Here is a 24,166-nt window from a genome sequence, read left to right as displayed (position 1 = left end):
GTTTTTGTCTGTATCGTCTGGCCTTATCGGGACACCAGGATGTGTTGGTTGACTTTATTTTTGTAAGGGTAAAACGACAGGAAATAAGAGAATCAGAAAAGGAGAAATCTATCGTGATATAGGGACAATATAAACGCTATTCTATTTACAAGTACAATGCACATCAAAACACTCTCAACGAAGGCTCCAACTCTCATCCCTCGCTCAGTAACTGTTAAGCGATGCGGTCGCCATAGGAGTCACCGTCTTCGGCGGCCACTTAATGCGCCGTTCAGCCCGTACATACAGGTTATTCGGCCTGATCAGCTGGAACATAGGATCGTACTCAATTGGGCCATCAGTCTCCTTGGTGAACTTGTACCGGTACACCAGTTTCGGCAAGAACACCTTAACTTCTTGCAGAGCAAAGTTGAAGCCGATGCACATCCGAGGACCGGCCGCAAAGGGAATGTAGGACGATTTGTGTCGGTTCTTGACCTCTTCAGTATCCCATCGGTCAGGGTTGAAACGCGTCGGGTTGTCCCAGACGTCGGGATTGTTATGAAGGTGATGAAGTGCGCCGATGACGACCGAGTCTTCAGGCAGTTTGTAGCCACCAGGAAGAATCATGTCCACCTTGGCTGTACGCGCGGGTTGGTAGGACGGGTTGTGTCGGCGCTGGGTTTCCTTGATGAACTTGTCCATGAATGTCAGACGGTCGGTCAGGTCGGCGGTGATTTGCGTATCGGCATCGATGCCGTTATCCACGAGCTCTTGCAAAAGCCTATCCTGCACCCCAGGGTAGTTGACGAGACTGTAAATCAACCATGACAGCAGCGAGCTGGTGGTGGTGAAGCCAGCTCCAGTTGCGACAACCAGGGCTTGGATTAAGCTCGTTTTGGGCAACTTTTCGCCTTTGTTATCCGTCGCCCGGATAGCGTAGTCTGTTCGGCAGTTAGCGATTGTCTGGAAGGTGATAGCTCTGGGTTGACATACCAATCATGTTATGGGCTTTTAGGGCGGCATCCTGAAGTGGGAGATCCTCAACACCACCACGACTAGCGTTCTGGATGGACTCGTCGACAATGTTCCAGACCCGACCACGGATTTGTTGAAGGCGTTTAGGGTCTCCGAAGGGCAGTTTGGCGTACCAGTCACCTCTGGCAGTGATCTTCTTATTCAGTTCAAGGGACTCGGCGATCAGAAGGATCAATTCATGCGGGGGTGCATTCATGTTGGAGAAGTGTTGGAAGTCAATGCCCAAGACCAGCTTTCCAACCGCCTGAGAGCCAAGCTTCAACATGTATTGATAGACATTCCACGCTTCGCCTTGCTCATCAAAGGCATCAAACACTTTGAAAGCATCCTCGACCGTCTGCTGCATGACTGGCGCATAATGACGGACAGCCTTCGGGCCGAATGCGGGAGGGAGGAATTTATGGGCAGTTCTCCATTCAGGTGTGTCGGTATCGCCGAGGAACACACCCGCTTCTTTGTTTTTGATTGCATGTAGCGGATGGGACTCATTGATTTTCTTAGTAAAGAAATCACTTTCCGAGAATACAATCGCACTGAGTTCTGGGTCGTTCGTGTGGTATACCGTGCGGCCGTAATTAGTAGTCTTGAAGAGAGGCCCGTACTGCTCAAACAAGCGCTGGTGGTTGCCCAAGTGATCGGGGTAGATTTCAAAGAAATTTCCAATTATCGGAAGCCCCTTTGGCCCCGGGACCTCTCTCACTGGTTTCCCATCAATGGCGATACTAATTGGGGTTTCAGAAGCGATGATCTCAGCCACACTGGTGAAGACGGCGTCTTCAGACTGAAAGCCAATGCCTAAAGTAGTCAGCTTGGAGGTGATTCTGGAAAAGGACAATGAGAGATAGGAGGTTTGGTACCATTGGGGTCAACTATCGCAAAATGCGCAGCGATTAGGTTTCTTAGCGCATCATAATCTAGCGATGAGTCCACTTCGATCTCTCGAGCGGTTGCCACGGGCTCACCCAGGAGATGAAAAAGCTTTGCAGACATGATTAGAGTGGTTGTTAAAAATCTCTCGACGGGCGGTTGGGGAGATTCTGCCTGCCAAGGGTCATCGTAGAGCTTTATAGAGAGTACGTACTATCTCTAATAAAACTACCCTGCTGCGACAGACAAATCAGGGCGAATGACCCAGACTGACAATGAACCCACATGGACCGGTCATGGTTTTCGCTATCCACATAGCACGAAATGGAAAGGTTTCTAGTTTCAGCGATAGTGCACGAATCGCGTTCATTTCAAAGACAATTATGCGCATAGACATTGAAGGCCTCGGTGCCTGCCTCGGTTGTTTCGTGAGTCGCTATCACCGAAAACTCGAACTAACTGCAAAGAAGACAACGATCGCCACCCCAGACCCACTGGCTAAGGAGTTTCTGCCATGAAAAGGAGAAGGCTATGGCAGGCTCAAACCAAGAGGTGGGTGGCTTCATCGGCTACGCCGTGCCGACCCTCCAGTCGGGCCGTTAAGCGTCAGACGTGGCCAATCTCCGAAGGAATGATGCCGGCCGAGCCAAGCGTTGCGAGACTTTTAGCAACGCAATGTGGGTATCAAGTTGACAATTATGTCGCGCTTCATTAGACGCATACCGCTGCTATACCTCGGAATAAAAAATTGGCAGTTATAATGCCAGAGCCCTGGTTCATTTCGTTCCCTCCTAGCAGAACGGTTATCCACCATTTCACCAATTCTCTCTCAACCAAAAATGGCCCAACCTGTACCCTTAGACTCGACAGCCACAATGGGAGCTGATTCCCAGCTTGCCGAGTATACATTGGCCGATGTTGCCAAGCATAACCGCAAGGATGACATCTGGATTGCCATCCACGGGCAAGGTAAGGGCTTTCGAGAAGTTCACATGATGGGTTACTGAAACTGTTACATAGTTTTTGACATCACCGAGTACCTGCAAGATCATCCAGGAGGCGTGGATATTCTCCTTGAGACCGCAGGCACTGACGCCACCGCAGATTTCGAGGATGTCGGCCATTCGGAAGACTCCAGGGAGATCTTGCAGGAGTACTTGATCGGTACCCTGAAGGACGCTAAAAAGTTTGTTCCTCCAAAGGCAGTCCGTGTAATTGCCCAGAAGCCAGAGAAGACCGAAGACCCAGCAACCAATCGTTCGTCGCTCCTAGCAGTCACTGGGGCCTTAGGAGCGGTAACGACCCTGCTCTACGTTCTGAATGGGAAGAGTCCTGGAGTTTTCGATATGAGAAGAGTTCTTGGTAGTGTCATGCCACAAGAGTTCAGTGGAATCAGACTACCAGGCGGTGGATTCGCCAATGGATTCCTCGCAGCCACGCTTTTCTCCTGCGCAATTGGCAGCGTAGTGGCGCGCCAAGCTGCCAAAATGATGAAGATCGAACACGGGTTCATGCGCTATCCTCCGCATATCAAAGCCCGGAAAGTGGCCCGGGCAGACCCTCACATGGCGAAGGGCTTTCTCGACTCCAAAGAATACCAGCGTCTACCCCTGGTCCAGAAAAAATTGTTGTCACCCAATGTGTACCGATTTGTATTCGCGTTGCCTGATATGAAAGGGGTGATTGGCCTTCCCATTGGACAGCATGTTGCCATCCGCGCCATTATTGATGGTAACACAGTGAGCCGATCCTATACCCCTGTCTCCAACAATTTGGACTTGGGCCGACTCGAACTGGTCGTCAAGTGTTACCCTGACGGTCTACTGAGCGGGAAATACCTTGCCAACCTGAATGTTGGGGACGAGGTGGAGTTCAGGGGACCCAAAGGAGCCATGCGCTACAGCCGAGGGCTATGTGCCAAGATTGGAATGGTAGCTGGCGGAACAGGCATCACCCCCATGTATCAACTGATTCGGGCTATTTGCGAGGACGAGCGTGACACGACCGAGATCAGTCTGATCTATGTTAACCGGAGCGAGGGGGACATCCTGCTGCGCGAGGAGCTGGAGGAATTTGCTCGCAAGTATCCCAAGAACTTCAAACTTTGGTACATGCTGGACGCGGCCCCCGAGGGGTGGATGTATGGGTCGGGCTACGTGAATGAGACTGTCCTCCGTGAAAGGTTGCCAGTCCCGTCAGCAGAGACTAAGATTATGCTCTGTGGGCCCCCAGGCATGGTAAACGCGTGCAAAAAGACCTTGGGCGCCATTGGATTCCAGACGTCAGGAACGATCTCGAAGATGAGTGACCAAATCTTTTGTTTCTAGATAGAATATATAATATTAGACCCAATTAAGGATCCAGACCTCTTTTTTCTACTCTTTCTCTCGATGAAATTGACCGCAATGCTGGGGAATGACGCCCGAGAAACTTGTACCGCACGGGTGTTTATCGCTCAACCTGGGCGACGATGCTCACTCAGCACGGGCAAGGCTCGACTGGCTGGCAAATCAGAGGTACTAACACGTACGGTTTAGTGGATGAGGTTATGACAAGGGTCAAGAGGGTCTGCCATCTCGATTCCTGGGATAACGGACCAAGCCCGAGTACACAGTAAGTGTGGTGTTACTTTGTGAGCCGTTATGTGTCATTTGTGCGTGGTTGGGAGAAAATGGAGCATCGTATGGACTAGTCTTGCCAGAAAAGGCAGGCCGCAGTGGATGCAACTAGGCCATACTTGCCTAACCGAGACCGGTGGCTCCATCCTGACAATTAGGCGCTCCACCTTCCAACTTGGCTTCGACTTTCTAGAATTGCTTCTCTCGCGTTGTACCTCGGCTCACCTTTGCTCTTCCCTATTGTGTGGCTTAGTTTGTTCAGTGATCCTGGTCTTTGCTTCATAACTTTTCACCCCCAATCACCGCTGTTTCAATTGTTGTTGCAGAATTGTCTTCTTGTTCATAACGGCCTCTGCTCCCGACCAATGTACAGACGCGCTACTTACAACAGATTGCGTCCTCGTCATTAAACGAGTGCCAAACAACCGAGGTTCAAAGACTTTATCTATATGCCTCACTCCCCTGAGAGGGTCCCGTTTCCAGGCTGACGACTCCCTGCCGTGTTTTCGTTGAATCGCATCCACTCTACATTAACTGGTCTTCCCTGGAATAGAAATCCTTTGCGGTCTTAGGAAGAGTGGTAGGTGTCTGTTTTAGTGTCTGCTTGAAATTGTTGCCTCCATTATGGCCTTTCCTGCTTGCCTCATTCAGCTGGCTGCTGACGATGCGTATGCTGATAAAGGATTGGGTTCGCTTAATATAAAACCCAAGCGTCAAATGACACAACAACAAGACATGATCTGCTCTGATTGTGCTAAAGCCAGCTAAGGATAAGGCAAAAAGTAACCGGAAGACCATGTAGAGCATGTAGGTGGAGTAGGGGACGCCCGACCGGGCAGGTGCGAGGCGTTGCATGCGGCAGCCTGCCATCTTTCATTCAGCAAGCCGGTGGCCTCATCGGATATCATATACAAGTATTCCCTGTATTATTCACATTCCCAGGATTATTTGTGTCCACCAAGGCCACCACTTTGCATAAGACACGGCGCACGGCCTCGACACCAATTACATCATCTTAATAAAGGGTCAATTGTCATGGCTGATGTCTCATAAATAGTTCTCATCAATCTACTCCATAAGCCTGGCCACATCCCCCACGAGATTATTGTAATCCCTAGCCGCCCCTTGAATTCGCACAGAACTTCCTAACTCTTACCTTTGCAGTTAAGTTACACGCTCGATGGTCGTCACAATAGACTGGGCCCAGGCGGAAACAATCGTTTGACCGGTGTTCATTAGGGCAAGACTCGCCATAGCAAAAGCTGCTTGCTTCGCGTTTGTTTGAGCCGCGTTTGCCAGACCCTGAGCCTTGATCAGAATACGCATCATCATCAGCTAGCTGAACGAGGCTCTGCTGAGCATATTCAATCATTTGGACTGCCCCTACCCTACCTAAGATGCTTGTCTGCCGTCCAATGTCTCGAAAGAGGATATATAGCAGCTTCTACTGATCGGATCGATCCAAGATGACATGTCTGACCAATGAAGTGGAAGATATACTTGTATTTGCTTTTGAGAAGCACGCCAAATCCTACTAACATGTTATAGATGAATGCCCACATACAGCGCTGCATTCTAGTATTCCCGCTTGCGTTACTATGAGTACCATTGGCCACAGATTTAGTGTACAAAATACTACTCACCAGACTAAAGCAAAAGGTATTTGTATGAAGAAGCAATTTTTAGTCTGGTTTTATGGACAAGTGATGTATGTCAGCATCGATCGCGGCTGGTCGGGGTCGCATAAGCTTATGCGGCTTGGCGGCCCCACGTGTAGTAAGTAGTACTTCACTTCAGCCGGAACGTTGAACTGCAATCCATCAATTCATATTTTTCCTCGTCATTACGAAGTGCGAACAGAAATCGGATAAGTTGGAGCCGGGCGTATAGTTGTGCCTTTTGTTCTGTACAACATTTCCAGTGCAGGGCCCAGAAAGTCTGACTACGATGAGCGCCATGTCCCCCACGCCACAAAGTCCGACTGATGCCCCCTCTCCAGTTCAGACTTACGCCCGCACTTGTTCCTCCTGTCGACAGCGAAAGATAAAATGTGACCGGCAACGGCCTTGTATCAATTGCAGTCGCTCGGGCGTGGAATGCATATATCCCCCCGGACGCGGCAGGGCTCCTAAGCGGCCCCGCAATGCTGTGAACGCGCAGTTGTCACACCGATTAACTAGGCTCGAGTCTATCATAAGGAGTTTTGAGTACCATCAGAATCAGGGAAGCTCAACTCCTCATTCTGCAGCGCCAGTCACGCTATCGTCCCCAGCAGACAGCAGAGTGTCAGAAACTTCCCGTACTCAATCTGTCTCCCGCACGGGCATTTCAGACTCGGAGAATTCAATCGAGCAGCGGCTAGGCCGCCTATTGATAGATGAATCACGGAGCTATTATGTCAGTAATGTGCTCTGGGCGAACCTGGGTGATGAGGTATGTCCGGGTCCCGACCAAGACCCTCACTACATCCGTTCGCTTTCGAGCTAACGAGTAATGGTACAGATTGCAGAACTGCGGGATCTATTACATGAGCCCTTGGAAGAAGAGGATTCTGCCTTTTCGGAGGAGTCCGTTCCAGAGCGACCCTTGCCCACGGGTTCCAATGCTGCAATATTAGGATTTCGGGCTCTGGCTCATTCGCTTCATTCCTATCATCCACCCTTGACTGAGTCGGTAACCCTTTTCGGGGTGTTTCAGGAGAAAGTTTCTCCGATGGTGCGTGTTTTCCACATGCCCACGTTAGTTCGCAACTATTGGGATGCGGTTGCGTCTCTCGAATCGCTCGATAAGGATACCGAAGCACTTTTATTCGCCATATATTACTCTGCAGTAATAAGCATGGAGCCCGAGCAGTGCCTTAGAACTATTGGCGTCCCCAAGGCACATGCTTTAGAAACCTATTTGTTCGCCATAGAACAGGCATTGGCCCGTGCTGACTTGCTAAATACGCAAAGCGTCACGCTATTGCAAGCCGCTGTGCTGTTCCTTTTCGCGCTACGCAACGAAGATGATTCCCGGACCGTATGGTCGCTCACAGCACTCATCCTTCACATCGCACAAGCTATGGGTCTCCACCGCGATGGCGTCGTGTTTGGGCTCAAGCCTATGGAGACAGAGCTACGCCGGCGACTGTGGTGGCACATTTGTCTTCTAGATGCTCGCTCATCAGAGTACCATGGCTGCGAGCCAATTGTGCGGGACTCGGCCTTTGACACGAAGCTACCGCTTAATGTTGAAGATGCTGACCTGAATGCCGACATGAGCGAGCTACCCATTGAGAGGGCCGGTGTAACCGGCATGTATTTCTGTCTTATCAGGTGTGAGGTTATGCAGACAATGTGGAAGCTTAGCTGTGTGGTTCCAGGTTTGGGAGGCCCGAGAAATGAGATCGGCAGACCGTCTTTGAAAGAACGTGAAGCATTAGTGCAGAACCTACACGATCGCCTTGAAGAGCGATATTTACAGCATTGTGATATCTCACAGCCTTTTGGTTTGGCTTCAACATTCGTAGCCCGTCTAATGGTTGCACGTGCGTGGCTAGTTGCACGATACCCTTTAAATGAGAAGGAACATGGTGACAACCTATCGGACCCTGTGCGCGATCAACTCTTCTTGTCATCTATTGAGGTATTGAAGCTATCCAGCTTGGTTCTCACAAACAAAAAAATTGCCCACTGGAGTTGGCACTCAAAGACGCACATTCAGTGGCATGCCGTTGCCTTGGTGCTCTCTGAGATCTGCACTCGGCCCCCTTCGGCAGACTGTGACCGCGCCTGGGAGTACGTCAACACCGTTTATAACAATTGGAAGATGAAGGAAAGCGGGAGAAAGGGTACCTTATGGCGGCCTATCAGACGACTGATGGCCAAGGCACAGTACATACGAGAGATGCAGGAGCTTGACCCTGCTGGCAGAGGGAGACAGCGAGCACCGACCAATCGAGATGATATGCAAGGGGTCCTAGGCTCTGAGTTGTGCTGGGATACGAACTCGACATATGTGCCTACACCTGTCGACCCAACCTGCAATGTAGTAGGGAACCTTCCTAGTGATTTCTTGACGGGGAATTTAGATCCCTTTGAAGAGCTGTCCCCGGGCGTTCCGCTCGTCGAAGGCTCCGCTCATGAACCGTGCGACAATTTCGGACCAATGCTTCCTCTTCTTGATGACTCACATATTCCTGAATGGCTGGTTCCGGAGTGGGCGAGAAAATCACCAGGCAATCAGACATAAGGTGAAGCAGGGGACACAATTTCCCTTTCTTCGGCATACTGCAGGTCTCACATCATAAGACCATCACGTACACGATCCCTAGAGGCTATCCCAGCGACAATTGTACGACGATTTTAGCCTTGTTAATCCCTTACCATTTTCGTAGGTACGAGTGTGCAAAAAGATTGGCAGGAAGAAGCAAGGACAAAAGCAACTCGATATAGTTTGGAGGAGAGTGCACAGAGCGGGCTTTCAACATCTTCATTCTGGTCGTCATGAGTGCGACCGAGTGGAGGAGATCAATTAGCCATGGCATCTAAGCCCGATGTCATTGGGATCATACGGACGATGACTGAGGCAGACGGTGTTCGGATAAGCCTATGCGACCCCGGACCAAACTGCATGAGCCTTCCGTTCCGGCCATCGGTTGCGCATAAGACCAGTCTGTCCGGGGACCCCCTCTGCATGGACGCTTGTTAAATGGAGGGATTCCCCCAGCTGAGGCGTGGTAGCGCTATTTGCTTGCTATCGTTTCATCCCAAACTGGGGGCTAACATCAACCATGGCTCTCGACCACCAAGAGCGTACCAAAAGCGAAGCGGTTTTGGCTCATCCCCTACTCTACGAGGCAACAACCCCTGATGTTCTGGTCGACTTCAATGGCCAAGATGATCCCTACCGTTCCATCAATTGGCCTTTTCGGAAGAAGGCCATCACGACGATCCTATATGGAATGACTACATGCTGGATCACCTTTGCGTCGGCGATCTATTCGGCGGGGATGCTGCCGATCGCGCACGAGTTTGGCGTTTCGAAAGAAGTATCCACATTAGGAATCAGCTTGCTGGTCTTTGGCCTCGGGCTCGGACCGTTACTGTGGGCACCTCTGAGCGAGGTTTATGGTCGTAAAACGGTCACAATCTTAGTACGTGTCCTGTTATGCGACCGTCAGTTTGACGTCAAGTCACCAAGTTCAGTCATTCGAGCTGACTTGTGATACAGCCTTATTTCATAGCAGGGATTTTCTCTTTCGGAACGGCAACAGCAAAGGATATCCAGACCTTAATGATCACCCGCTTTTTCTCTGGATTCTTCGGAAGCTCTAGCGTGGCGATAACCGGTGGTGCAATGGCGGATATCTGGAGGCCAGAACATCGCGGTGTGGCCATCGTCGTTTACTCGGTCACTCTCGTTGGCGGACCTTGCCTTGGCCCCATCATTGGAGGGGCCTTCGTGTCTCATAGTAGCCTAGGTTGGCGCTGGACGGAATACCTGACGGGGATATTGATGGTAGTGCAATCTGTGCTGGACTTCTTGATTCTTGATGAGAGCTATGCACCCGCATTGTTGGTCCGAAAAGCACGCCGGCTGCGGTTGGAAGGCAAGAACTGGGCTCTGCACACGAAGGTGAGCAAGCGCAGATGCTGAGAGAGTTGTTGCTTCTTCAAGTTGGTTTCATTCTAACTAAACAATAGCACGAAGAATGGGACGTATCTATTTCCGAAATGTCGCAGAAATATTTGATCCGTCCTTTCCGGATACTGAACACCCCAATTGGGCTGTTCATGTCGATCTATGGGTCTTTCGTTTACGGTTGGTACTCATTTTTGGCAAGGGTTGAGGATGCGGTCACTCACTCTCTCAACAGCGATTTTATATTTAAACCTCGAAAGCTTCCCCATTGAATTCCAGGACAAGCGCGGCTGGAACCATGTTACCGGAGGTCTTCCCTTTGTCGCCCTCCTTGTGGGAATCTTTGCCGCAGCTCTAGCCAACGTCTATAACAACCGATACTACTTTAGAAAGCTTCGCGAGAATAATGGCAAACCTGTGCCCGAAGCACGATTGCCTCCAATGATGGTTGGAGGGGTTGCCTTCACGGGGGGGTTATTTCTTTTCGCCTGTCAGTCCCTAACTCCCCGATACGATTTGCTGTGCCACACTGACTAGATGTAGGGACCTCATCGCCTCACATCAACTATTGGCCATCACTCATTGGCATCGCATTAACGGGCTTTGGGTTTACCACCATCTTTCAGACTTCAATCAATTATTTGGTTGACACATTCTTGCGCGTCAGCGCGAGCGCAGTTGCGGCCACTACTCTTCTTCGATCCATCCTAGCAGGTGTATTCCCTCTATTTGTGCAGCCGATGTTCCAGGGCATCGGAGTGAGTTGGGGCATCACGGTATTTGGGTGCGTTGCGGCGGTCTTGATCCCCGTTCCATTTCTCTTCTTTGCATTTGGCAAGAGAATTCGTGCAAAGAGTCGATGGAACAATCATGGTGCATGATCCTGGATTCGCACTCATCGACCCATGTGTTTTCTGGGGTCTCGGGTGGCTTTTGAAGACCTTCCGTTTAACTAGTTTTGCTTCTTTCCGGTACCTGCTAGACTCTACCTATCGAGATGCTGTTGATAGTCATTTGGATACATAGAATGCGATAATGGCCGTCTCATATCCTAAGAGGGGGACTTGACCAACCTATAATGTATGCATGCAAATATGATGAGATAAGTCAAGCTACAAATACCATAATGATAACTTTCTCGATTTTATTGTAAGGATCGTGGAGAGTCCTACTCAGAGTATGTAGGCACTGATGATATCTAGGAATGGCACGGCCTCTGGTTGGGCGTAAAGTTGACCTGGTGGAGAAGGAATGTTGTCATAACCCAGCGCTAACCGAGCGGCTTCATCCGGATTTGCGGAACCACTCCTCGGCAAGATAGTTGTGGCGGGTGGCTCTTCGGAACCGAGCATACCATATGTACACATGAGTATCTTGAAAACCGAAGGCATGCTTAATGCGAAGATGTCAAGAGTTGTTAAAGCATATGCAAAGTATTCAATGCTCAATCAGTCCAGTATGTGTGGCTGGTGGATGTGGGAGCAAGTTGGCCCGCGATACCTTCCGTAACCGGATGAAAGGGTAGTAGATCAGAACAGTTGGTTATGTCACCAAAGAGGCGATGACGTTTATGGAAGATTCAGAGCGAAGCCCCCAAAAGCCAATCCAATCCCTAACTTTACTTACTTTGTTTAGTGTCCCCTCGGCTTGCCGATCGGATCCAATATTAGCCACAGTTCCTTCATGCTGCACCATTATTCGGTCCCCTGTTGGTCCCACCAGATGGAACAACAACAACTTACCCCCCGGGGAATTCTGGATCCACTGGGGCTAGACTACCGTTAGTCAGTCAATTCAGTCGGCAGTGGTCGCATCATTGCCGGTTTCTTCACAGCCAAGGTACGTCATTGGAAAGGTCCGGTTTCTCGTCGCCACAAGTTCTCCTCTTTTCTTCTTTTTTTTATCCTCCCCGAAGCTATTTCACCAGGGGCATATCCTCATATCGTTAGTCTGGGCTGTCGCCATCTATACATCATCATTATCAGCATTATTATTACTTCTGTTTCACCGGTTTCTCAACCCATCCAGTAAAGAAATATCTGTCTTAGATATGTCGTCCAACGGTACCACAACGAGGAAGATTGTCTGCTTCTCAGGTATGTAAAAGAACAGTAACCCCTGTACATTTGCTTGTAATGCTTGCTTTCTTGTGCCGTGCATCAGTATATCTCCACTTGGACCATGCCGCTAATCCGCGAACTATCGGACAGACTTCGATGGAACGATATTCATGCAAGACACAGGCCATGTCCTCTTCGATAACCTAGGATGTGGCGCCAAGCGCCGCCAGAAGCTCGACGAGCAAATCAAATCCGGCGAGCGCTCGTTCCGCGAAGTCTCCGAGGAAATGTGGGGTTCGCTACGGATCCCCTTCGAGGACGGCTTCGATGTGATGCAGGAGGAACTGGATATTGATCCTGGGTTCCAGGAATTTCACAAGTTCTGTATCGAAAAGGGGATTGAGTTCAATGTTATCAGTGCTGGGTTGAAGCCTGTTTTGCAGAAAGTGCTGGACACTTTCCTGGGAGAGCAAGAGGTATGGTGATTTGATTTGGCAGTGAGAGTTAGGGTTTGGTTGGGTGGTTGCTGACTGTTTGTCTCAGGCTTCGCGCATTCAGATTGTCGCCAATGATGCAGAAATCAAGTCCGACGGGTCGGAGTGGAAGCCGATCTGGAGGCATGAAACAGAGCTTGGTCACGACAAGGCGCTGTCTATCAAAGAGGGTCGTGCGCAAGCAGCAGAAGATGCTTTGGAAGGAGAGATCCCTCTTATCATCTTCATTGGTGACGGCGTGTCCGACCTCCCGGCTGCTCGCGAAGCAGATGTTCTCTTTGCGCGCAAGGGCCTGCGGTTGGAAGAATACTGCATTGAGAACAAGATCCCCTACATTGGTTTCGACTCATTTTCCGACGTCAAGCGGGAAGTAGAAGCGATCATGAAGGAGGATCAGGAGAAGACCAAGGGTGTGGGCAAGCCTGCCCGATTCAACCCCCGGGCTAACATGTGGCGGCGGATTTCTAGCAGGCAGGCTGTACGTTCATATTTGAGTGTTGCAGATGCACGATTTATCCAAGCTGACAATATCACAACAGGTTCCGAAGTTTGTTGCTGCCACACCATCCAACGAAGAGAAGATGTTCCTCTGGCCAGAGAGCTTCTCCGAATACCGACCCAAGAATGCGGATGATATCCGAGTCTGAGAGCCGGTCTCAGTTAATGTGTGGATGATTCATTTTCAGGCGTTTGGTGGAGAGAACTGGGTACATAGATCCTAGATGTGTCCAACTGAATCTTATAATCATTTTTGTCAGGTTTTCGCGTTATATTGGATAAGATTGAGAATTGGGACGGCGTTAGGTTGGATGACACACCATGTGAGCTTGCATTTGAGTGCTTGGTGTTAATTAGTGGAATGGGATAGTGACCATTGCATGATATTGAGATCCCGAAAAGGAAACTGATGCGAAACACTCATCGGCAAGCCATGTGGCATCCAGGGCTAAGCAATTGCCAAGAGCCGACAAGCTCTGGAGTATATCCCCTGAGAATATTCGTTACTGGATTCCAACCTTGGCACTTATATTGCTGCCTTATTAACAGAGTCGAAATGGAGCTGCTTGCCGATACGAATCGTCCTTGTGGCACAGCCCTCACGTGGATAATATTTTGCTCCAATTATCAGGTTTATATTCTCCTAGCACAGTCACACACCCCGATTGATACATTTTACCCAATAGACATGATCCCTTCAGCATAGAGCCCTCACCTTACAACAAATGTAATGGCTGATGCCTAGTGTGGCTGCAGCACAGCCTCGTAATCTGACCCTCCCGTCGCGCTGGATGCCTAATCGGGGCAAGTGTTGTCGGACCTGGCCGAAACATCCAGCTTAGGTGTATAGTAAGAGAGAAAGAATTCCTCCAAGAGTTCGTTTGTCCTGATGGGCGCTTTCTCACTCCATATACCACTTATTTCCCACATCTCACGCCCTACAACCTCGTGGCATTGTTCCTAGACACCGTCAGCGACAACGCTTCCCCAAAAGTTATGGATCTCAGAGCCAACCTCGTCAAGGGTATCGCATCCGGCATAGGTCTAGCCTCGGAGAGCATATCAGCCTATAAGGCAAGTAGAGAAGAAAAGAAGGCGAACGCATCAGACACAGATAATACTGTCAGAGAAGCGACTACGGGGGATGCCGACGAAGTCGAGCATCTCATCAACGAACAACATGAAGAGGAATGGGTTCTCGACGAGGCGCAAGATGAATTAGCTGGGGATGAGCACTGTGCCGAGTCCGAGCCTGCCGGTGGTGATATCGAGGGTTTAGCAGTCTCGTTTCTTCAGAATTATCCCGCTCCACCTCCGTACGCCCCCACATCGGATTTGCCCAGACTGTCTTGTCCTGTGGTGCTGCCTCAGCGAAGGCCGAAGTCTCGCAAGCGAGGCTTTATTCGAGCCTATGCTCCTGCTCTGGAGGGCTTTGGTGTTGACAAGACTATGTTTCTTGACTTTTTGGAGACGTCGAACCGAGCGTGTCAGGCGACTCCGTGGTTGCAAGCTATTAATTTGGCTTCTATTGGGACTATGTTCATTCCTGAGCCTATTTCGATAGCTGTTTCGATTCTGATACAGTTGGCGACTGATGTGGCTATGGCTGTTGATGGAAGGAGAAGGTAAGGCTTGTGTGGTAGGGTGTGGTGTTATTTTGTGTGATGCTGATGCATAGTATATAGGACGAACAAATTCTTTGACAAGATCAATGATGAGTTCTTCCGCCCTCGTGGGCTATTCTGTTTGGTTATGACATGGAAGCCCGGGTCCGACTCGCCTTACGCTACCTTCGATATGAACTCCACGATTTCTGCGGCTATAGAGCATGGTGGAGCAGGGTTGATGAACAAGGTTCGGCATAGACTCAAGTCATCGGATGCTAAGACGCACGGCGTTTTGCCTTTCTCGGAGTGTGCCCCTCTTATCTTTCCCGACCTGGATGAGTTAGCAGAACATCGAGGAGACAATCAGTCGAAACTGAAGGGTACGAAGCGAAGAAAGGAGTTTGTCTCAGATTACTGGGACCGGAGGTCACAGGCCAAATTTGTATGTCATCGGGACCACATACTAGTGGATAGTGGAACTGACCTGGGGGTTTTAGATGATGAAGAATCCCGATAGTGCTTTGAGTCAGGGTCACAAGCCAACGTTCACATCACGTTATGCCGACCCTAGCCATCCTGCCAGCAGCGGCTCCTTGGTCGGTCTACTTACGGGTGGACATATGACTGGTGAGAGATTAGTGCAACTTCGAGGTGGCGGAAATGGAACCGATAGAAGAAGAGGTCTCGGCAGGCAGTCAATTGAATCGCCACCTTTGTCCCTTGGCGGGCTGGCGGCTGGTATTCGTGCAGCTAGGCTTGGACGATTACCGATGGAAGATCCGCAAGGGCAGGATGAGATGCACCGCGAAGAGAGTTATCAGCATTCACCGACTCATACTTCGTATGGCGGCCAAAGCGTTCCTGGTCGTGGACGGGGAATCAGAGACCTTCGCCAGACAGGTCCTCTAGGAAGTCCCATTGGAGGAATCAAAAAGCTTCTGAAAGAGGTAGGTATATCACCTTTCTCGATGACTTGCAAATGCTAACATGATGGCAGAACATTATTTATCTCATGATTGTCAATATGCCTTCGGAGGAAGATATGGAGGCAGCTCGGCGGATTCTCCAGTCGTGATCACTGTTTTGATTCTGCGTCAATCAGTCGCCCTATCTTTAGCAGGCCTTAGTGATTTGGTCGCATTGTTGATCTTTTTTGGTGGATTTAGTGATGCCAATCTAATAGCAAAGACGTGCAGAGTAGTGATCCAGACTGGTTAGGGTAATGAGTACCTGCATCGTTTCAGTTATGGGATGCGACTCAAATGGTTCCTTAAAAGCCCGGCTTTTAGTTGTCAGACAAAATGGCAGAGTATTAGCAGCGATTGATGATCAGAGCATGATAGGTGAGCGATTCGCTTCTGATCAGCGAAGCATAGCATCCCCTACTTCGTCACCCGCGCTTTCAGAATGGCCTATCCAGAGGCAAATTTGACGCAAACTCATGAATCGCTATTGTGTCGAAAAGTAATCACCAGAATGCAGGTCTATGCCCGCCAAATTCTAGAAAGTTTTACCCACGCGGGTTGCATGGGACACGGCTCATGATAAAAGAACACGAAGTGAGCTGAAGATGTGCCAGCTGGCCGAGACTTTTTTATGGTATTGATACTGGATGAGCTAGAGGAAGTGCGCCGTGCATTCTCATTCACAATGGAGCGGAAAAAACTGAATTGACAAATAAATTGCCTGTGTTACGTTCATGTCGGGCCAACAAAAAGTATAGTGTATGTAGTAAGTGATAGATAGGTATGGAAAATGCAAAAAGAAATCTCCCCGACTGGGAGTCGAACCCAGGTCTCCCGCGCTTGTTCCCGAAAGGGATTGACAAGCGGAAATCATGACCGTTAGACCATCGAGGACTTCTTATTTGCTGGAGCTTTATTTTGCTTTATGTTCTTGACAAATACTCAAATGACTCGATTATTACGCTCAACGAGGCAGCATACCACCACCCATCTACAATGTACGTTGGTCGCTTGCGTTCATATAATATGACTATAACCTAGAGTGTATCTACATCCCGTATTCATGATCTAGTTGTTTCTTTAATCACCCGAGTATCTCGTACGTGACTAGTACTATCAGAACCTGCTGGTATGGTTGCCGGATATATATAGTGGCAACCCTAGCCGCGCAGCGATTGTCACGATGCAGTGGATTCAAGATACTGTTATCGTCATAATACTAGAAAGACACCAATCCACAGCATGAGCTATCTGTTACTTATGAAAATCACTCAAGTTGAGGTCAGAATTGGTGAGGTTTGTCAGTGAATACCCTGTCACATGATTGTGGCCTTGCTTCTGTTCCTTTTTCTCAAACCGCTGCCCTCCCCCCCCCCACCCTCCTCCCAAACACTCTACTATCATCCGCGGGCACCAGGGTCAACTAATCACCTACCTACTTTCCTAAATCTGGATCAGATCTATTTTCCCGACTATCATCTACGATGACGGAGACTAAAGCTCGGAAGATATTGAGGTCGCTGTACCTTGAAGTGGTCGGAGGAGAGCATAGCACACCCTTCGTCTCTAATTCGCCTGGCTCACAAGGGGACGTCATGCCGCTTTTTCTGCAAGAACATAACATATCTATATCTTCTTGGGATCTTGAGTCAAGCTCTGAATATTCGTCATCTCTACCGTTCGTCCCGCGTTCTCAGTCATTTCTACAAGCCCACCCCACTACCTCTCATCTTCCATTCCCCGAGTACATCCCACTGGCCGACAGAGACAAGGCTCGGAAAAAAGGGTGGTTGGTGACCGACGAAGAGAACTCTTCCTATGAGGCTGCTCTTTTTTTTACCCAATATGCCACTGCCAATCGAGTCTTCCACCGTCCGTACTCATCACTGATGGATTTCTGCGAAGTACGCAAAATGACGTGAGTACCGTATATTCCAGCTGGATTACTCTTGCCAATATTTAGGCCACCGAATCCTTCCATGAGTTACGCTACACAGATTGGACCGTGTCCATCTACAGGACGCTGCTGGGGCATCCGTCTTTTCCTTGAGCCTCAGATTCGCGATACTCCACCACTTCCCCATATTGCTGCAGTGGCTTACCAGCCAATGAATGCCAGAGATGGTTCGATTTTGGGTGGTGAGCTCGCTACCATCCTCAATATCATGCGTAGTCGCGTCAAGGAGTTCAAAGTGGAAAGTGAAGAGATGATAGAAGGTCTTTCTGATATAAATGAGCAAGAGCTTGAAGATCTTTCCCAGAAGAGTCCAGCCTTCCCAGATGAACAGGAGTTTCCAGTTCTACTTGTTTCATTTGTGGGGCCACAGCATGCACGACTGCTTTGTGCCTCCATGTATACACATGCTCTGATCATTCACGTGTCGAAGCTTTATAGCTTCGAGAAAGAGCGGGATGCTCCGCTCGATCTATTCATGTCTTGGCTGTTCGCACACCCTGTGGTGGAGGCTTAAACGACTGTGTTTGAGCAAATGTCGCTCCCACGCCTGAAACAAGATGAAGCCCCGATGATAAGCGCAAATAATTTCAAACAACTACTCATTCATTTCAAATAGTTAGTTACTCTAACTCAGAGCAAACGAAAAAAGGACTGTAGATAAGAAGCTAAAGTATTATTCATTATCAGTGTGATCCGTTCCTTGCGGTTCAATGGGAGGCAAAACTAGGCCCCAGCTGACCCCCCGGATATAAAAATCACATGAAAATGTTTCGATAGGTTTGGAACTATCAATAGTCTGCTTCTTTGGGATAAGAAGGAATGAGTTGCGAGAATACATGGTGAAACTCACAGTTTCTGCGTGCGGCGGTCCAGCTCAGTGACTTAGGCTACTCCACCTGATAGAAACACCGAAGGCGCATAGCTTACTTCTCGTCAGAATCGGACGGTAGTGTCAGAATGCATGTACTGCCAATGCGCTAGCAGGAGACCGAAAGCAATATATCGCGTCTTAGTTGAAAAGCAGACGAAGAGGTCTGTCCCGACAATAATGCTTTCGGGATAGAAATCATTTTAAGAGAGACAACTAGAATGGACGCCATCTCGAACTGATGGCGAATCGCGGCTAACTCGATCCTCTGCACTAATTGCTCAGAATATCCTAGCCAAAATGGGCAGTTTTCGGCAGCGCTGCTGGTCGTCTTCAGAATGTTGCAGGACTTGCTTTGCTTTAGGTCGACATCAGAGTGAAAATACCATGAGGAATTTGATGGTATAATAAAGGTATAATAAAGTGTCTTATCGTTGGTGAACAATGTTGGGTTTGATTCATACATGTAGGTGACTTTCCGAATCGTTTTAGAGGGTGGTTCACAAAGACTAATCGATCCGTTTAAAGATACGACTTTTCACAGCTTCCCCCATAAAAAGATGCCCCGTACATATCACAAATGAGAGATGCTAGGGGTAATTTATACTCAAGTATTACCCTCATCTAAGCTATGATCTCTCTTAGGCTCCTCCTTCGCGGGCCTACCTAGTGAAGTATGCTGAACGCAAAATTGGGATAGTCGCTTAGTAGCGCGCAGAAGCTTCAACCAACATCCGAGATTCTCAAGGTTATAAGCTGCGAAATGTGCATAATATGGGAGCAACGGATTGCTTCTGTAAACTTGAAGAAAGCGAGCCGTGCAGTCGGAATAAAACCCACCAACAGATGTATTTGGTTGACTACATCGGCCCCTAAAGTCGAACCCCAACATTCCTGTTCCTGATGCGTCGCCCTGGACTGAGGTGAACATGACATATGGGAGAGATCCGCCTGGAGCGAGAGACTTATTATCTTTGCGGGTATGAGAGGAGCCGATGAGTTGTGTTGTGAAGTCAGCTATAGACACTTAGGCACTGATAAGCTCTGACTAGATCTGCAAGACCGTTTGACTTGTTATCAGTCACTTCTCTTCGACGCGGGGAAAAGAACAGGGCCTGGATTCTTCTGTAAAATCTTAGAGTTAGAGAAATATCAGAGCTTGCTTGTGAGGGTCACTCGTATTTTAATACCTAAACTCAGTATGAGCGTGAGACTAACTGTCCAGATTTTCTATATCAGTCACTGACTCTGGCTGTCTCCACAACTTTTTTTTTTCTTTTTCTTTTTCTTCTTTTTATTTGGTGAGTCTCCAAGCTGAGGGAGGTGAGGAAACCTTGATAGACTTTTTGAGCCAGTACCCTGCCGGAAAGAAGATAAACTGCATGGTTGGAGAGATAGGCAACGGCGCTAGCAGTGCGAGGGTTGTTCTGGAGACGAAAATCAAAGCAGCCGTGCTGGATAAAACATGAAACAACGGGCTCCGCCGGTTGATGATAACCGTCTGGTAATTACTACGTAGAAGTAATCTTTACAGAAAGGAAGTCCCATAGCAACCCCCTGCACCTCTTTCTGATGATCCCCCAATCTGACTATGGGCATCCAAAAGTTACCCATCCTCCAGAAAACGGGGATTACACCGGCAGGAGGCTAACCAGAAGGCCCTTGTCTAGTAAAAAGCCATAGCCGAGTCTTCATCTGCTGCCTCCAACCATGTAATTCGGGGTCTAGAGATAATCCACAATTTCAAGATTGTTGCTGATGTATTGCAGGGGAATAATCATTCCAGAAAAAGCAAGCCTTATGTCTTCTTTCCGATCTGCCAAAAAGAATTAATTACACCGTTTCTAGGCTGACTTGTCAGAGACCCAAGCTGAGACACTGGACCCTGGAGCTTTGATTCAGCCTCTAGGTGAGGTCGTTAGATGCGCTGTTGCTTCAAAAGTCCCCTTTCTATAATAACAGACAAAGGTCGCCTTCAATTAATTTCCCGGTACTTTGTGCAGTTTTGTATACCAGGGGGGCGAAATATATAACCAAGTAGATTGACTGTGGTAGAAAATATCATATATAGAGACCTAAATGGAGAAGTTCATACATGTACTTAGGTTCTCTGTGATTAGATTTTCCAAGACACGAACTCTAGAAAGGGCTGTGTACTTTGGTGCCTAATTGACTGCCTAGGTAAATGGTATATATTAAGGAGTGATAGGGCTGGGTAATATTAACCAGTGAAGCATCGACAGGTTGTAACTTGTTCTCATGTGACTCAAGAATTTTAGAAGGTATCAGAGAGTTCCATATATTGATGTCTGCTCTGATTTCCGTGACTGATTCTATTTATGAGGTTAGCGGTAATCATTACAATAGGATATGATTCCTGTCATGTATATCTGTGTGTTTGTCACTGCTATTATTTTGACTAACGTATATGGAATTGTTAAGGGCGCCTCAGCTCCGATATATGTATAGTAACAGTCAAAAATAAGCAAGATTTCTGATCGACCTGAGCCGGAGATAGTCTGGGTATTTGCCGCTGTCAGAGTCTACGATATTAGATGGTGATAACGACAATCAGGCAACTAGCACGAAATAAATAGCTATCTGTAGCTACTTCTCATTTACCCTAAGGCAGCCGCATGAATACGTGGAGCAGCCGTGTAAGGGGTGCACCCTGCCTGGCACCAAGGATTCCCAGCGCCTTGGTCCAAACGAGTGTCGTCTTGATGGAAACAGGCAGATATATACAAGCCGAGTTTTTTTTGCAGACCCTGGGCTGGATGCCTCCAAGTAAAGTGACTCGCAACTGTAGTCTCTATGATGTCAAGAACTTCTTACAGAACAAATAGAACCTTCCGGTGACGCTCTATACCATACTGCTATACATGTGGTAGAGATAGCTAGCTATCGCATGCCTGTACGTGTACGATCTTCTCGGCTCACTCAATGGGAGCCATACATCATGTGGAAACTAGTGGCTGGTTGTACGTATAGACATCTGATGTTGAAGCAGTAATCCGCACCCAAGCAAAATCCTCAAAGCTCGCTTGCCCTCCCCCAAGAAGAAAGAAAAAAACTTTGCCAAGACATCTTCTTCTGAACCGGTTCTTAGAGAGTAAGGGCGTAAGGCAATGTGAAGGTTTTATTCTCTCCTTTGGTAACATTCAGGTACAGCGATATCACTTGCTTATATGCCATCTCTTTTTTTTACAGTGAAAAGAATCCGAGAAAAGAGGGATTACTGTGAGCCATAGGAATAGATTGGGGAAACTTTGTCGTTGATAGTCAGTTGCGGTGATAGAGGTGCGAGGTGAAGGTGAAGAGAAAACAAACAGAAAGCAAGGCTACGATAAATTGATCAAGGTCTCAAGAACGGAAATTATCGTAATCTTCCTTTAGCGACCCTGGAAAGTGAGCAATGCCAGAATTGAGAGTGGTTGAGCTTGTACTGTTCTTGTGATGTAGAGCTTCACTATAATAGCTAATGAGGGCGAAGAATGAGTTTATGCAAAGGCGAAATGCATTTTCGTATTATAAGCCAGATGTTAACCATTATCCAACAGATATTTAGTGTGTATGAATACGAGCCAAACGCATATATTCTACTGTACTTAAAGGAGCTCGTCTTAGCTTCGCCATAGGCTACTAGACTCCAACACCGCGGTGAGGTGCGAGCTCTTTGCTGGAGACCTGATCGTGGTTCGACACAGGCACCGGATAATAAACCAACGGGCGAAAGAGACCTGATCGTGGTTCGACACAGGCGCCCGGGTAAAATATCAACGGATTCTTTAAGGAGACCTGATCGTGGTTCGACACAGGCGCCCGGATAGTCAACCAACGGGCGAAAGAGACCTGATCGTGGTTCGACACAGGCGCCCGGGCAAATTATCAGCGGGCTTTCTGAAGTGTAAGAGGGGTGTGCCTCAGAAATCCCCACGCGATGGGACAAACATGGGTCTTTTGAGAAGCTATAGCAATAGCAAGGCGATAACAATCAGAGCAAACTCCCTCAAATCAGCCTTGTTCGTCATGTTCCAGGGGCCGTATCTTTGCATGTAGGCAAATCCAGCATGCTTAATACTACCGGGTCCTCCATTGAGATAGCGTAGCCATCCCGGCCCGTACTGAAAAACAGAGATATAAAGCTCAAGGCCATCTTTAGACAGGAGTACTCGTCTATTAGCCCCTGGCCCAGCGGGGTGTTGCTTCACCCATGCCACCAGCTGTGCTACCTCTTGCATATCAACACCCGGAGCATGTCGTCCCCGCGGCCCAGATTTACACTCGACGAGTGCCAAAATCCGATGACTGGAGACCTCCTCCAATTGGCCATCAGTATAAGCAACGTATTGCCGCTTACGCTGCGGGGTGCCAAAGTCTGCCGTCAACTTCCTTCTGCCAGTCGACCACTGGCGCCTAATAGGCTGATCGAGAAGCGCCGCAATAGCGGTTAAGAAGGAGAGGAAGGCGGCGTTGACACTGGCTTCTTTAGAACCCTCAAAGCGCGTATCCTTCTTCTGTTCGTAATTCACATGTCCTTGCCAAGTAGCCGCAGTCCTGAACAAGTCTTCACCTGCCCATGTTGCATTCGGCTGCGTCCAATAGGCGGGGATGTTCGCGAGATAGTCAACGAACTTTGGACGGTTCAGGATCTGGTCGGCTATTGGCATTAGGTGTGGAATCCCAAGAGGCTGGGGATCAAACCGAATCTTGGGGACAATGGCGGGGAGGATGGTTCTGAAAAGGAGGTACTGCTTGTAGCTGACCTTCGACGCGGAATGCAACTTCAGGTTCATTCGTAAGGATTGCTTCTCCACCTTATACTTCCTGGCGAGATGATCCCACTCTATATTGTTGGTAGGCAAGTTATCATTTGCCATTTTGATAACGTGATCTGGATTTATCGAGAGAAAATAGATTCGAATCAGCCAAACGAGATGCTGGATGCAACTATGGCTCGTAAGAAGAGGTCAAAACCGAGCAGGACAAGATCAACAAGAACTCCCGAAACTACATAGATACATTCACTACTTCTCCTTTCGTGTTATGAAAATCTTCTCTGTTTGTTTGATTCAGTTGCAAGCCCCAAGGCCTTTGCGCTTTTCGTGTTTCATTTTCGTTTCCGTCGCTTCTCTTCCCTTTCCTCTTCCCACCATAACCTGCTTCCATTTTACGGCATCGCCTTGTGAAGTCCTCAGGTTGTTTTGCTTTTCCTCGTCAATAATTCTTCGAGATTGCCCCCCCTTTCCCCGAACGATCCTATTCTGCCATGTCTGGACTGGCAGCAAGTGTGTGGGCTGGCGGCCCGGCCGTCGTTGCTGCTGCTGGAGCGGGTGAAGACCCAAACCGCGGTGGTCGGCGTGGCCGAGATGGCAAGAAGCCCCCCGCTGACCGCGTTGTAAGTGCTGAATATAAGACCACCTTCATTGAACGCTGCTGAGTATCATTAGACCGTCCCGGTGGACTCGGAGGCCTGCAAGCTCGGATGTGGTTTGCATCATCCGGGAGAGCCTTGCCCTCTGGCTATGTTCTGCGCACAGTTCTCTGTCGAGGCGTTCCATGCGAACAGAGTTCAGGTAAGAAAAATCAT

The 24,166-nt window shown here is 48.7% G+C and overlaps 8 protein-coding genes and 1 non-coding gene across 9 annotated transcripts; 6 read left to right on the top strand and 3 right to left on the bottom strand.

The window, feature by feature from the left end:
- Window positions 1-129: 129 nt before the first annotated feature.
- BO87DRAFT_342417 (cytochrome P450) lies at window positions 130-2,364 on the bottom strand. Its single transcript, XM_025620738.1, has 3 exons — window positions 1,875-2,364; window positions 976-1,812; window positions 130-923 (listed from the first exon to the last, which is right to left on the bottom strand). The coding sequence occupies exons 1-3, from the start codon at window positions 2,005-2,007 to the stop codon at window positions 205-207; spliced, it is 1,689 nt and encodes a 562-aa protein (XP_025476099.1). The 5' UTR covers window positions 2,008-2,364; the 3' UTR covers window positions 130-204.
- A 395-nt stretch (window positions 2,365-2,759) lies between these two features.
- BO87DRAFT_400302 (putative cytochrome b5 reductase) lies at window positions 2,760-4,211 on the top strand (the record flags this gene model as incomplete). The annotated part of the gene is made up of 2 exons (XM_025625513.1): window positions 2,760-2,853; window positions 2,905-4,211. 2 exons carry the CDS (start codon window positions 2,760-2,762, stop codon window positions 4,209-4,211), a joined length of 1,401 nt encoding a protein of 466 aa, XP_025476098.1.
- Window positions 4,212-6,208: 1,997 nt separating this feature from the next.
- On the top strand, window positions 6,209-8,761 carry BO87DRAFT_444876 (uncharacterized protein; the record flags this gene model as incomplete). Its single annotated transcript, XM_025628146.1, has 3 exons — window positions 6,209-6,278; window positions 6,424-6,935; window positions 7,005-8,761. 3 exons carry the CDS (start codon window positions 6,209-6,211, stop codon window positions 8,733-8,735), a joined length of 2,313 nt encoding a protein of 770 aa, XP_025476097.1. The 3' UTR covers window positions 8,736-8,761.
- Window positions 8,762-9,276: 515 nt separating this feature from the next.
- BO87DRAFT_317066 (MFS transporter) lies at window positions 9,277-11,008 on the top strand (the record flags this gene model as incomplete). The annotated part of the gene is made up of 5 exons (XM_025619754.1): window positions 9,277-9,639; window positions 9,717-10,121; window positions 10,190-10,307; window positions 10,363-10,617; window positions 10,671-11,008. The coding sequence occupies 5 exons, from the start codon at window positions 9,277-9,279 to the stop codon at window positions 11,006-11,008; spliced, it is 1,479 nt and encodes a 492-aa protein (XP_025476096.1).
- A 1,079-nt stretch (window positions 11,009-12,087) lies between these two features.
- On the top strand, window positions 12,088-13,639 carry BO87DRAFT_342407 (putative 2,3-diketo-5-methylthio-1-phosphopentane phosphatase). Its single transcript, XM_025620737.1, has 4 exons — window positions 12,088-12,223; window positions 12,338-12,663; window positions 12,731-13,159; window positions 13,221-13,639. The coding sequence occupies exons 1-4, from the start codon at window positions 12,178-12,180 to the stop codon at window positions 13,326-13,328; spliced, it is 909 nt and encodes a 302-aa protein (XP_025476095.1). The 5' UTR covers window positions 12,088-12,177; the 3' UTR covers window positions 13,329-13,639.
- Window positions 13,640-14,076: 437 nt separating this feature from the next.
- Window positions 14,077-16,167, top strand: BO87DRAFT_366698 (uncharacterized protein). The gene is made up of 4 exons (XM_025621850.1): window positions 14,077-14,804; window positions 14,865-15,228; window positions 15,284-15,733; window positions 15,784-16,167. Exons 1-4 carry the CDS (start codon window positions 14,176-14,178, stop codon window positions 15,859-15,861), a joined length of 1,521 nt encoding a protein of 506 aa, XP_025476094.1. The 5' UTR covers window positions 14,077-14,175; the 3' UTR covers window positions 15,862-16,167.
- Window positions 16,168-16,555: 388 nt separating this feature from the next.
- BO87DRAFT_t217 lies at window positions 16,556-16,645 on the bottom strand. Its single transcript has one exon. It is a non-coding gene; the product is annotated as a tRNA-Asp (tRNA).
- A 590-nt stretch (window positions 16,646-17,235) lies between these two features.
- On the top strand, window positions 17,236-18,222 carry BO87DRAFT_366696 (uncharacterized protein; the record flags this gene model as incomplete). Its single annotated transcript, XM_025621849.1, has 2 exons — window positions 17,236-17,669; window positions 17,715-18,222. 2 exons carry the CDS (start codon window positions 17,236-17,238, stop codon window positions 18,220-18,222), a joined length of 942 nt encoding a protein of 313 aa, XP_025476093.1.
- Window positions 18,223-22,544: 4,322 nt separating this feature from the next.
- On the bottom strand, window positions 22,545-23,246 carry BO87DRAFT_317082 (uncharacterized protein; the record flags this gene model as incomplete). The annotated part of the gene is made up of 2 exons (XM_025619756.1): window positions 22,545-22,884; window positions 22,966-23,246. The coding sequence occupies 2 exons, from the start codon at window positions 23,244-23,246 to the stop codon at window positions 22,545-22,547; spliced, it is 621 nt and encodes a 206-aa protein (XP_025476092.1).
- Between the last annotated feature and the right edge of the window lie 920 nt (window positions 23,247-24,166).

The sequence above is a fragment of the Aspergillus neoniger genome (assembly GCF_003184625.1).
Source record: "Aspergillus neoniger CBS 115656 unplaced genomic scaffold BO87scaffold_35, whole genome shotgun sequence".
Classification (NCBI taxonomy): domain Eukaryota; kingdom Fungi; phylum Ascomycota; class Eurotiomycetes; order Eurotiales; family Aspergillaceae; genus Aspergillus; species Aspergillus neoniger.
This window is presented reverse-complemented; position numbering and strand designations above follow the sequence as displayed.